General features: G+C 48.8%; 1 protein-coding gene across 9 annotated transcripts in view; it reads right to left on the reverse strand.

The window, feature by feature from the left end:
• Positions 1 to 2,287: 2,287 nt before the first annotated feature.
• The window catches only part of AREL1 (apoptosis resistant E3 ubiquitin protein ligase 1), a 58,120-nt gene continuing 46,836 nt past the window's right edge, over positions 2,288 to 13,571 (reverse strand). For all 9 annotated transcript variants that reach the window (XM_070065271.1, XM_008272047.4, XM_070065274.1 and 6 more), the window contains 9 exons: positions 13,062 to 13,137; positions 12,421 to 12,530; positions 11,605 to 11,784; positions 11,301 to 11,426; positions 7,545 to 7,674; positions 7,411 to 7,469; positions 5,539 to 5,628; positions 4,948 to 5,123; positions 2,288 to 4,865 (listed from right to left, as the gene is read on the reverse strand). In XM_070065271.1, the coding sequence (XP_069921372.1) occupies positions 4,763 to 4,865; positions 4,948 to 5,123; positions 5,539 to 5,628; positions 7,411 to 7,469; positions 7,545 to 7,674; positions 11,301 to 11,426; positions 11,605 to 11,784; positions 12,421 to 12,530; positions 13,062 to 13,137 (1,050 nt within the window). In that variant the 3' untranslated portion in view covers positions 2,288 to 4,762. The remainder of the gene's footprint in view (positions 4,866 to 4,947; positions 5,124 to 5,538; positions 5,629 to 7,410; positions 7,470 to 7,544; positions 7,675 to 11,300; positions 11,427 to 11,604; positions 11,785 to 12,420; positions 12,531 to 13,061; positions 13,138 to 13,571) is intronic.

Consider the following 13,571-nt stretch of genomic DNA (forward strand, 5'->3'; position numbering starts at 1 on the left):
CCACTAGATGGAGGACCTCTCTCTCTGTCTCTGCCTCTCCTGTAACTCTTTCAAATAAATAAAATAAATCTTTAAAAAAAAATCTTTACAGAAAGAGAAACTTTGCAGTCTGAGCACATGAATAATTGGATTCAGCATCAGGAATCTGGACTATGTTCTCATGGGACATCTCAGAAGACTTTCTATCAATTGTAGGTCTGGTATTACTACAGGGAAATTGACCATTTGGGCTGACTTTTGGGACCGACTATTTGAAAAGGGGATCGCTGGGCCGGCGCCGCAGCTCACTAGGCTAATCCTCTGCCTGCAGCGCTGGCACACCGGGTTCTAGTCCCGGTCAGGGCACCGGATTCTGTCCCGGTTGCCCCTCTTCCAGGCCAGCTCTCTGCTGTGGCCAGGGAGTGCAGTGGAGGATGGCCCAAGTGCTTGGGCCCTGCACCCCATGGGAGACCAGGAGGAAGCACCTGACTCCTGGCTTCGGATCAGCGTGGTGCGCCGGCCGCAGCGGCCACTGGAAGGTGAACCAATGGTAAAAGGAAGACCTTTCTCTCTGTCTCTCACTGTCCACTCTGCCTGTCAAAAATAATAATAACAAAAAATGAAAAGGGGATTGTTGAAAGAATCACTGAAGTCAGGATAAAGCTTACCTCTACAGGAACGGGTGTCTGCTCTGCAGGACGTGCTATCTGATTTCTTCCTTGAATGGTAGTCACACCTGTGTCCTTTATAATTGCTTTTTTTTTTTTTTTTTTTTTTTGACAGGCAGAGTGGACAGTGAGAGAGAGAGACAGAGAGAAAGGTCTTCCTTTTGCCGTTGGTTCACCCTCCAATGGCCGTCGCGGCCAGCGCGCTGCGCCGGCGCACCGCGCTGATCCGATGGCAGGAGCCAGGTGCTTTTCCTGGTCTCCCATGGGGTGCAGGGCCCAAGCACCTGGGCCATCCTCCACTGCACTCCCTGGCCACAGCAGAGAGCTGGACTGGAAGAGGGGCAACCGGGACAGAATCCGGCGCCCCGACTGGGACTAGAACCCGGTGTGCCGGCGCCGCAAGGCGGAGGATTAGCCTAGTGAGCCGCGGAGCCGGCTCTATAATTGCTTCTAAGTGAGACATGCTTGGACTCGTGTTATCTTTTTTGTACAAACGACAGGCTATCTGGAGCAGTCCGTTATGCTTGAGGACCTAAACGAAGCCAAAGGAGAGGTAAGAAATGCTGATTCAAGCCACTTGAGGAGGACCTCCACTGTGGCCTACCAGTGGCTGCACAGAAGCTGAGAGCCCTGCCTGCCACGGCTCGGGGGTGACAGCACAAGAGGCTGGAGCCAGTTTTTACGGTGTCAATTCAGGAATGCTCCGAGCAGTCCCGAGAGTCATGATAGAGCTGAAACTGCTCAACGGTGGACACAGCGACTCACTCCAAACCCCAAGAGCAGCAAGGACAAAAGATGCAGGGCTGTAAATACCCACACACAAGGATGGACCTCTGTTTTCCTTTTTAAGACTTCTCATGTCACTCAGGAGCGTGAGGGGGTGAGAGTAGAATGCATGTTCTTTCAAAATGGAGTTTTCAACCTAAAATTCCAATTCAGTAGGTCAGGAGGGGTGGGACTAACAATCTGCTTTTAAAAAATTCCAAGGGAGACTCTGATTACCCAGAGTGAGAACCAGAGCCTCACCATGATCACTTCCGGTAGAAAGCCAGAGTCCGTGGACTTCTAGGCCCCAGTCAGAGGCCTGCTTCTCTCTGCCAGGCTCACCTCCGGCTGTGCTGGCACATCTGCCACCCGGACTTTTTAGCAGCGGTATTTTGTTTGCCATCACTAGAGCTCCTGCAGGAGGGCAGGGGTTTGTTGGGCAGGTTTTGTGGGATTCCACGAAGGTCAAGTGTTAACAGTGGTACTTTTGGAAGGGAGGTGACTGACTTCCTTTGGACATTTTCTTATTTCCCAATTTTTATACTGAACTTCTCGTGTGATAAGAGAATATTTATGAGCACACACACCCTCAGCTCTTGCCAAACTGGTTTCTTCTCTGGGAGCGGAGCACAAGTGCATGTCCCACTCGATGGCTGCCAGGCAGACTGAGGGCAGTGGGCCTGCCTGGCCCTTGAGCGCTCGGGGAAAGGTGAAAGGGCAAGCTCCACAGAAAGGCCGAGGTTTCCGTCCACTTGGAGCCAACCACTCCCGATTTCAGAGAAATTACTGGAGAAGTTCAAAAACATAGCTAACTCTTTTCCTTCCCCATCTTCAGTTTAAGTCCTGAATTTCCACTTAACAGCAGACACTGGCTCTGAAGTTCTTTTAGACATTTATTTACTTACTGTACAAAATATTTACATCGTCAGCTGTAACCATCTGGCCCTTGCACCTGGCCTGATGAATTGCAGCCGGGCTTGGTCTCTGCTGGGTTTCTGAAAACATGCCAACATTCCCCTTGGTGCTCACCTGATGCCTGGTCTCCTTCTAAGACACTAAAAGGCTGGGAGGGCAGCCCCAACTTCCCCGACACACACAAAGTACCTGGGCCACAAGGACATAAATTAAAGAACTGGCCAAAATAAGAAACATGAACACTGCCCAAGAAATAACACCCCCATGCCTTCTAACATATTGTACCTTTTCTTCACACTGGCTAGTACCAAAGCAGAATTAGGGGAAAAAAAAATGGTAAAAGGAAAGGCCAAAAACAGCAAAGATATTTTGAATTGGGGGGAGGGGAATGGGGGTTGGGATAGGGACAAAGGAGAGGGTGAGGGGAGGGAGACCACGAACTGGAAGAACAGAAAGTCACACCAGTACCAAAGGGTTTCATTAAACAAAGACCCTGGTGTCTCAGGATCACCACGGGATGCAGCTGCCCAGGTGGGCTGCAGTGGTGCCGAGGATGCTGTGAGAAGTGCTATGACTAGGCCTTCAAGTGACAGATCTAGCCAAGAAAATCAACTCCATCTCCAGCATCAGTCTCTGGAGAGCCGCTGGAAGGGAGAATGCAGGATCCAAGAGAGAAATGATGGCCAAAAACAGCAGAACCAGCCCACGTGCCCCTAGCTGGGACGCCCTCTCTGGGCCCGAGGGGCAGCGTCATGTTTCCCACGGCGAGGATTAAACTTTCCTGTACATATCCCATGGGAAAAATTTGGCCAAGCAGCAGCACCTTGTCCTGGTCCCTGAGGAAAGCAGTGACCATGTGGCATGGAGGATCCTGGGGTGTAGAGCTGTGATGCTGGATCCTGGGCCCCAAGAACAAGTAAGGTCAGCACCCACGCCAGGACAGGACAGGACAGACGACCACTGTGCAGGAGAGAGGTCAGGCAGGAGCCGCAGCACTCCGAGGGGCTTGTTCCTCACGGCCCTGATCCAGGAGGGCTCAGACATGCTTCGAGGAGGCCGAGGCACTGCCACAGTCCTGCCTGCCTCCGGACTCTGTGTTTGCTGGTTTTGGCAATCAAGATGGCTTGTAATATTCCCAGGGCTGATGTCCCACAGGGAATGGGAGCTTGCGGCAAAGCCTTCTTAACAGAAGTTAGGGAAGGTGATGAGATTCTGAGTGTTGAAATTGTTTTCAAACAGTATCATGAGCAAGGATGTTGTCATTTTCCATGAGACAGCAGCAGGTTCTCTTCCATCATCAAGCAACAGTGAACTTAATATAGTTCTCTCCCTCCCTCACTCCCCTTCTCGGTAACGGAGGGAGCGAAGGGAGGCACAAGGAACAGCGAAGCTTTTACTGTCTAACCCTTCTCCTCTCTGTCCCCAGTGTCCTGACCCCAGGGACCCACGGGCATTGTTCCTTGCTCAGTGCTCCAGGCAGAGAGAACCAGGGATTGCGGGCATGCTACTCTTACTGTGCCAATCCTTGGCTACAAGATTTTCTTCAGTAGAAGCCCAAAGACACCCCAGCTCTTAGCAGACTGACTCAGAGGTCAGTGGCCAGGTTCAGCCACACCTCAGTGCAAAGAACAAACTCAGGGAAAAGCAGTCCTCTAGCAGCCGTGTGCCTAGACAAGCCCCTAACCCAAAGCAAGAACCACTCTCAGCACTGGAGCCTCAACACAGTTAGCCTTCACTCTGACTTTTTCTCACTGGCTCAATTTCAAGAAAAAGCTTAGAGAGTTCTCCTTTATGGATTAATGATCATTTCCAGAAATGCCTGCAGGGAAAGTGCCTTTCCAGTTGTGACACCATAAGAACAGATCATGTTGTACCATCTGTCCTCATTAGCAGCGGTCCAGTGCCATGGGCTGTGCCTGCCATGGTGCAGGGGGTCTAACCCAGATTGCTCACACGGGCCACTTCCCATCTGGGCTTCTCCCAGCCACGAGACTCAAGTACTAGTCTGGTCAAGTCGTGAGGGCCAAAAGGACACCTCCGAGGAGCATCAGCAGAGGGAGCTGGGGCAAGGCGGGGACTTAAGGCTCTCTGCACACCAGCTTCCTCACAGAGCTGAGCCCGTCCACGTCTCACGGCTACTGCGGCAGTCCCAGCTCCTGAGACCTTCGAAGGACCAAATGAAATGAGAGCAGCACGGTCCTCTTCTCGTGGCTGACTGAGGAGCTCAGCCTCTGTACCATGCCACAGTGGCCTGCGGTGGGTTTGGGCAGGGAGGGGCCGAGGTCAGAACAAGCCTTGGAGGTGACACAATACTCCAGACACAGGGGAGCATGCGGCATCTTCTTGCTGATGGTTGTGTGTGTCAGAGTCCGCGGTTCTGCAGTCTGCAACATGCGCCGTGGGGGCGTGGGAGCGGAGCGGGGGCGGCAGAGCAGTCAGAGCATGCCGAAGCCCTCGCAGCCCTCGCTGATGGCCAGCTGCAGCATCCTGTGCACCTCTTCATACGAGTCATACGTCGGGAGGCACAGCTGGTTAAAGCTGAAAAGGCAAGCAGAGAAGTGATTCACTCACACCACCAGGAACACTGGCAAGGGCATGCACTGGGCGGCCAGACACCCACCATGTGTGTGCGGTGGGTAGCGTGCTATGGGTCGGAGCAGCGATGATCTGAAATGAGGGGCAGAGTGCAGCGAAGCCCCCAGGTGGTAGCTGAGAGGAGCCTGTTGTGAACTGAAGGAGCCGAGCCAACTCCTCCTGGGTCAGACTGGACACCACAGTCCAAAACCACCTCATGACCTGGAGGGAGAGCACAGGGTCAGAGTCACACACCAATCCCAGCTGCCTAATATCTGACCCCCAGGAGAGGAAGCAGACACCCTGAAGTGCAGGTACAGCCCTGCACGGACATGGGGAGGAAGGTTGAGGGCTGACCCCTCTCCAGGCGTTCGCAAGGCCCTGTGGTCAGGAGAGTCGTCACTCATCAATCGGCTCTCGTTCTCTGCATGTCCAACTTCCTGCTCCCATGGCACTCGGCATGACAGCCCCAAGAAACAGGGCTCTCCTCTGCCTGGACAACCACTGGTATTTCCCACACGCATCGTTTGTTCTCAGCCAACATGTCTACTGCTTTGAGTCCTCTTGGACTTTTTCTTCTGACCGTCTTCCTTGTAACTTGGCATAAATCCAGCTGAAAGAAGCTAAGGCCGCTCACCTTTTCCCTGAAATGCCAGGAGCCGCCCACAACCACTGCATGGGCTTTGAAGTCAGACACGCTGATGTCTCCAGTCCCACACATCAGCAGCTGGAGAAGAAGGTCAGGTGTTACGAGGACAGTCAGAGGGACAAAACCCCACTACAGGGTCAAAATTACCTATGTTAATATGAAAAATGCAAAATCTCTCTTTAGGAAAATCAATTATAATACACCAATGATTCCAAGCCAGTGTGGAGGAAAATAATCAAACAGCCTTATAAAAATATGCAAGTAGAGATGCGTGTGGCCCTATCAATGCCAGACCTAGTGAATCAGAATCTCTAGGGACCCGTTATGAGCTTGTGCAGCTTGGAAAAGATTCCCAGGTTTCTCTGATGAGCACCCCTAACTAAGCACTGCTACTAAGGATTCTTTTTAACTCAAACAAAGGACAAATAAAGAACCAGGCATTTACTGGGCAGTCTGCTCTGAACTTGGCCTGGGGAGAAAAGGCCAGCTGTTCCCTCTAATGAAGACCCCAGTCCTGTTTATGAATTTGTCAGATGGCCTTTACTTTTCTCCAGGATCCTTCCTTCATCTGTGAATTGAACTTTTACCACCTTCCCTTAGCTCTGCCCCTACTTGATCAGATAAATTTAAAAGCATGCCAAAACATGAGAACATTAATGACATCAGAGCCCTGGACATCTTGTTGATGTCCAAACTTGGTTCAGGATCCAGCGTGTTACTTAGCAGACTTGTCCAGTGGCTATAAAGAATGATGTGTCCTAATCAAGAGACAAGAAAAGCCCAAAGGATGCCTCAGGAGTCTTGGTTCCTTCAAGAAGAACTTGCTAGGCCAATGCGTAACCTAGAGCAGGATGTGGAACAACTGTCAGAGACTGTGTCCTTCCTTCCTTTCCACTCACTACTGCAAACTGGTACAAATGCTCTGCTCCACAATACAACAAAATCAGCAAGTAGCCATTCCTCAGTCCCAAAACTAACAGTGCTACGTGACAGGCTATCAGAAACTCTGGAGACAGTATGCAATTATAGCTCGATAAAGCTGCTTAAAATCTAAAAATGAAACAACTAGACTGAGATGTGGAGAATTCATTTTGTTTGGATTTCATATCTGAAGGTATACAACAGTTTGATTCTTGTTCTTGAAGCCAGTTCAGTTACTGAGACTGGTTCAAGACTACCTGAAACTACTTTTCCCCTATATATAAAACTACTATTCCCCTACAATTTGCAAAACACACTCCTCACAAAAGCTATGAGAGCTTTAAACTAGCAACTTGCGCCTTTTGCGTCATCTGTGAGCAGCAGGTAAAAACAAACTGCATTTTCTGCCCACATCTGACATGGACTCCAGTTTTGATAATTACAGAATAAGGGTATTTACCATCTTTTGTTGTTGCTGGATCTGAAAAAAGAATATATTTACTACCAATATGTAAATATATACAGTGCTGTGACCTAAAACTTTGCAATATGGCCACATTTTGTGATTTGTCTCCTCGCTAGCTCCACGAGGGCTAAACTGTCCACCTCCTCAGTGCCTGGGCAGGCACAGCACACAGGAGGCACTCACGAATCCAGGAAGGCTGTGCCCAACACCAACATTCTTTACAACTCAATAGCTATCCATAATACTTAATGACTAAGTGAACAGTACTTATCTTCATAAATAATTAGCTATTTTCTACTTTCTAAATGTAAAAAGCTAAAGAAAGGGTCAATGAATGGCAAGAATGACAAGGTGAAGCTAACGTTTGCATTAGGAGCTTTCCTGTGGCATCTCATGACAGGAAAGACAACCGGCTGGCTCTGGGGGTGGGGTGTGCACTAAAACACAGCACCGACAACAGGCACAGCACTTACCTCCAGTTCATTCTCATCAAAGATAGCCAACAGGTTTTCAGGGACCAACTCGTTGAGGCCTGAAACAAAGCAGCCAGTTAAAGCCATTCTCACAACATGGATGTAGACACATACAAGAGTAGATAGGATCCCACCTTTTAGGAAATGTTCCACTTCCTCTTTCACTTGACTGGCCAGCCGGTACTGAGCCAGCAAATTTAAATAGAAGATTTTATTCGCGTTGGTAACTGGCGTTTGAGCTCCACCTGTCATGAGTTCTACTACCTGAAATAGGAGGCAAAGAGACAAGGAGGGGTCGTGGATGAAGTTTCTAAGTTGACACCTGCTTGGTACATTCACAAACCCAGCATTAGTGAATCTGTCAGTGTCTGTTAAAAGTTCCTGCTGGGACTGGCACTGTGGCATACCAGGCTAAGCCTCCATCTGTGGCACCAGCATCCCATGTGGGCATCAGTTTGAGTCCCAGCTGTTCCAATTCCAATCCAGCTCCCTGCTGATGGCCTGGGAAAGCAGTGGAACCTGGCCCAAGTGCTTGGGTCCCTGACCAGCATGGAGACTTAGAGGAAGCTACTGGCTCCTGGCTTCGGATTGGCCCAGCTCCAGCCATTACAGCCATTTGGGGAGTGAACCAGCAGATGCGAGACCTATCTCTCTGTCTCTCCCTCTCTGTCTGTGACTCTGCTTCTCAAATTTAACCAGGAGCTTCCTCTGGATCTCCCATGCTGGTGTAGAGGCCCAAGTACCAGAGCCATCCTCCACTGCTTTCCCAGGCCATACCAGAGAGCTGGATCAGAAGAAGAGTAGCTGGGACTAGAACCAGTGCCCATATAGGATGTAGGCACTGCAGGTAGAGGTTTAGCCTACTACGCCACAGCACCAGCCCCAAATAAAGAAATCTTGAAAAAAAAAAAAAAAGTCCTTGCTAGACATTCATCTGATTGACACACATGGTTTCACTTAGTTCCTGCACTTCAGGGTTCCTGCCACTATTGCTGTATTCCACTAACTTCTATTTCTTTTCTTAATATATAATGATTCATTTATTAATTTGAAAGCCAGAGTTAGAGAGAGAGATGGAGAGACACAGAAAGAGGTCTTCCACCTGCTAGTTCATTCCCTAAATGGCCACAATGGCTGGGACTGCCTCAGACCAAAGCCAGGAGCCAGGAACTGCATCTGGGTCTCCCACGTGGGTTACAAGGGCTGGGCCAGGCTGAAGCCAGGAGCCTGGAACTCTACTCAGGTCTCCCACACGGATGGCAGGGGCCCAAGCACCAGGATGATCGTCCGCTGCACTCCCAGGCACATTAGCAGGGAGCTGGATCCAAAGTGGAGCAGCCAGGACTTGAATTGGAGCTCATATGGGATACTGGCATCACAAGTGGCAACTTTTTATATGCTGCACCACAACACCGGCCTCCACCAGCTCCTATCCCTGAAGTGGGGATCTGGATGAAGTCTTCACAGACACAGTTAACCAGTGGAGGTGCAACGGGAAGATACTTTATAATCCAGACCTACGGGAAGATACTTTATAATCCAGACCTCTACTGATCTCATCTCTAAACCAACTGAGAATAAACAAAGCCAGATAAGTAACAAAGAAGTCTTCTTATGCCTTAGGAATTCCAAGACTGGACAGTTGATCATGCACATTGTTCTATCTGCAATGTGAGTGAGTGGAAAGCAGCCATGATTTGAAACTTGGAGATCTTAGGCTGGCGCCGCGGCTCACTAGGCTAATCCTCCGCCTTGCGGCGCCGGCACACTGGGTTCTAGTCCCGGTCGGGGAGCCGGATTCTATCCCGGTTGCCCCTCTTCCAGGCCAGCTCTCTGCTGTGGCCAGGGAGTGCAGTGGAGGATGGCCCAAGTGCTTGGGCCCTGCACCCCATGGGAGACCAGGAGAAGTACCTGGCTCCTGCCATCGGATCAGCAAGGTGCGCCAGCCGCAGCGTGCAGGCTTCAGCGGCCATTGGAGGGTGAACCAACGGCAAAGGAAGACCTTTCTCTCTGTCTCTCTCTCTCTCTCACTGTCCACTCTGCCTGTCAAAAAAAAAAAAAAAAAAGAAAAAGAAACTTGGAGATCCTGAACTGTAATCCCCGCCCTGCTGCTAGTCACCTAGCCATTTGGGCCCCTTATGTTCCTCTCTGCAAAGAAAATGCTGAAAAGCTGCAGACTCTCAAATAGAATCAGCATCTTCTAACAGACCATTCCTAAGGGAATTCTGAGGAATCCCTGAAGCAGTATAAAACTACCACACTGGAAAAAATGCGTATAGGGACCAAGGTTGTCTCCAAAGGTGAATGAAGGCCGCCATTAAATTACAAAATCAGATTTTAAAATCATGAAAACATAACAGGAACAGCATGTTCCTCCATAGCAGGGCTTCTCAATGGATTCAAAATGTGACTTTCTTCCTGTTCCTATGCATAATTCTGGATATTTCTATGGGCATAATTCTGGATATTTCTCTCATGTAAGCATTTCCCTCTAGTAGCCCAAGAAGTCAATTCACATTTAGGATTCATATTGAACCCAGTGAAAACGAGCACTCCCTTGGACCAGTATTCTACTGGCACTACTTGCTGTGCTGGGGCAGGAAGACGGGCTCTGACCCCACGTGCACAAAGGCAGAGGTTGGGACACCCACAATTTTCAGAAGGATATCTGATTTTCAGCAGAGCAGTACCAATGGTCACACGTCCTCAATCATTGCTCTCTTGTTTTTAGTATGTTTATGTATTCCTGCGACTCTACTTTCATCATTATCTTCTGATGTTATTTACCCCACAATGTAAACAGAAGCACATTTGCCTCACAGAAACTTCTGACCAATACTTTCTAATATGGTTTTAAAACACACAGGAAGCTGCTGCGTTGCCACTGCCACCCTTCCAAGTCTTCCTTGTGCAGTGCTGCTTCATTATCACTCAGTTCTTATCCAATTGGGATGAAGAAACAGCAGGCTGGATAAGCACATGTGTTTGCCCCGACTCAGTTCATAAAAGACCAGAATGCAAGGCCCTACAGTTACACTGTCCAGTATGGCAGTCACTAGCCAAATGCAGTTACTAAATTAATTTAAAAAGGGCCGAGCATTTGGTATAGAGGTTAAGTCAGATTGGGACATCCACATACCATATCATAGAACAAGGTCTGGGTTAGATTCCTGGTTCCACTTCTAATCTAACTTTCGGCAAACAGACCCTAGGAGACAGTAGGTGATGGCTCAAGTACGTGGGTCCCTGCCACCCATGTGGGAGACCCAGATTGAGTTCTTGGCTCCTGGCTTCAGCCTGGCCCAGCCCTAGCTATAGTAGGTATTTGGGGGAGTGAACCAGCAGGTGGAAAACTGATATTCTTCTCTGCCTTTCAAATAGATAAAGATATTAAAAAATAAAATAATTAAGTAAAATAGGATAAGATGGGAATTCAGTTATTTTGGCACACTTGCCACCTTCCAGTGTACTTAATAAACAAGACAAATATACCACATTGGGGCTGGCGTGGTGGCTCACTTGGTTAATCCTCCGCCTGCGGCACCAGCATCCCACATGGGCGCCGGGTTCTAGTCCCGGTTGCTCCTCTTCCAGTCCAGCTCTCTGCTGTGGCTGGGAGGGCAGTGGAGGATGGCCCAGGAGCTTGGGCTCCTGCAACCGCATGGGAGACCAGGAAGAAGCACATGGTTCCTGGCTTCGGATCAGCGCAGTGCCGGCCGTAGCGGCCATTTGGGGGGTGAACCAATGGAAGGAAGACCTTTCTTTCTGTCTCTCTCACTATCTATATCTCTACCTGTCAAATAAAAAAAAATATATAAAAAATATACCACATTTCCATTGGAAGGAAGCTGGGGAACACGGGACCCACAGGCTTTGGTCCTCCTTCTCACCTTATCCAATTGACCTGATTTGTTATATTTCTCTTCTGCAAAGACCAGCTCCATCTCACTCATATCATTGTTGAGGATAAAGCAGACTTTGGATTTGTAGAATTCTGGGTCATCTGTTTCAAAGTACTGAGAGGGTAGAAAGATACAGAACAGAACATGAGTGACTGCCCTTGCCCAGAAATGAAACTTTTTAACTGTGTAGAATCACTTATCCCTTTAACCTTAAGAGTAATCAGCTCAAGGGGAGAGATTACAGAGTTAACAGCCGGGGACCTTAGGAGGAAATGCACATCTGAGATGTTACCTTGTAATGCATACGCAGTCCTATGATTTGCGCCAAGAAAGAACGGGTGAAGCGGGCTCGGACCAACTGCTTGTAGGCTCCTCCGAGAGAGGACTCATAGAGACACTTGCCAACCAGCCGCCCTGCAAATTCATACATCTTCAGGCGCAGATGAGCAGGGCGATTAGGGTTGGGATGAACCTGTCAAAAAGAAAGACACTGAAAGGCTCTGGGCCACTTATCTTCAACTCCAGTTCTGGAAAGATCCTCCATCCTTAACTCTAAGCTAAGGGAACAAAAATTTCAATGTGAGGATCAAAAGGCCCATCCAAATGATGTTAGCCTATAGGCAGCCACCATTGAGTACTTCATAGGGACCAGTGGATAAAGGGTGAAGATGGACTCAGAAGTTGAAGAAATCCTGTATGAAGTTTGTGGTCCCCGGCTGAGCATGGATGTGATGCCTTTTCCCTAAACTAGAACTTCTTTCAGATAAAGACCTTCTCCACTCCTGACTTCTACCTAGTCAAAGATGTAGTGCAGAAATCATTGGCTTCAGGCACATTTTGAGGAAGTGGCTTAATTATTACAATAAAAATCAACAGAGTGGCCACTGCACTGCTGCTCTCTAGTCAAACATTGACCTTACTGTATTTTCTCTTATTTTAGAGAAGAAATAGTGAGTCCAAGACAGAGGGATGCAACTAGACTGGCCCACACTGTAAGAACTTGGGGTGTCAGACTCCCTGAGCAGTTTCCCACCTTCAAACCTTATTGATATATCCACTATAATATAGTCCACACTTTTCACCCGCTGTGGGGCAGTCACAGACTCACTAATGCTTGGTTGTTGTCACTGAATCGGGTGAAGAGCTGATTGGTGGTATCAAACAGTGCTTTGCAGATCAGTTCAAACCATTCCCGGCGAGGACCTCCCCAGTCCAGAGCTGAAAAGTATAACGAAAATAAAAAGTGACTCTGGCCTATTTTCTCATCACTTTTGTCTGGTAGTTATCATCCAATACTGTCCTCATTCCACCCATTCCACTGCCTTTGCTTCACCACTGCAACTCAATGAAACAGTGAACGTTTTTGGAAATTCCAAGCCTCTTTGTGGGATTAAAGGGATTCTGATCACTAAGCAAATGCCTCCAGGCCTGGAAACACAGGAGATCAGAGATCCCAGGAAACAGCCGTTTTTCTTTGTTCTGCAAAGGTCACTCTGCCCTTCTGAGCCAAATGCTTAGAGCCCTCCTGTCCAGTCTCTGTGCACTGCCGTCTCCACCAGGCCACGTGGCTGGTAAACACTACCCCGGTTTTTTCTTGACTCATGGTTTCTTTCTCCCTTGAAAACAGGGAGATTTTTTTAAGAGAGTTGTGAGGAGGGGGTTGCTTTTGCTGTTTTGTAGAGACACAGTATGAAAGAGGGTGGAAACAGGGACCAGAGTTTAAAAAGAATATGAAATTTCAAAACTAACCTTCTTCATCCTGGAAAACCACTTCAAAGTTCTTGCTCCAATCTGAAATGGAGAAGTTCCGAGTGGCTTTCAGAGACTAGAAAACAGTGAAAGAAAGGAAACCATCAGAACACTGGCGGGCATTCCTTGGGTGTTACAGACGAAACCACAACAGCACTGCCGCTGTCTGCTGAGCAAACCTCTACTACTTGGTGGAAACACATTACTCATAAGAAGTGTAGTACCATCTCACGTTCAAAATGCACATACTGGGTTGGTGTCATGGTGCATTAGGTTGAGCTGCCGCCTGTATGCTAGCATCCCATATGGGTGCGGGTTTGAGTCCTGGCTGTTCCATTTCTGATCTAGCTCCCTGTTAAGGCATGTGGAAAGCAGCAGAAGATGGCCCAAGTGCGTGGGCCCCTGCCACCCACGTGGGAGACCCAAATGGAGCTCTAGGTTCCTGCTGGCCTGGCCCAGTCACAGCTATTGTAGCCATCTGGGGAGTGAACAAGTGGATAAAAGATCTCT

Source organism: Oryctolagus cuniculus, chromosome 20 (assembly GCF_964237555.1).
Source record: "Oryctolagus cuniculus chromosome 20, mOryCun1.1, whole genome shotgun sequence".
NCBI lineage: Eukaryota > Metazoa > Chordata > Mammalia > Lagomorpha > Leporidae > Oryctolagus > Oryctolagus cuniculus.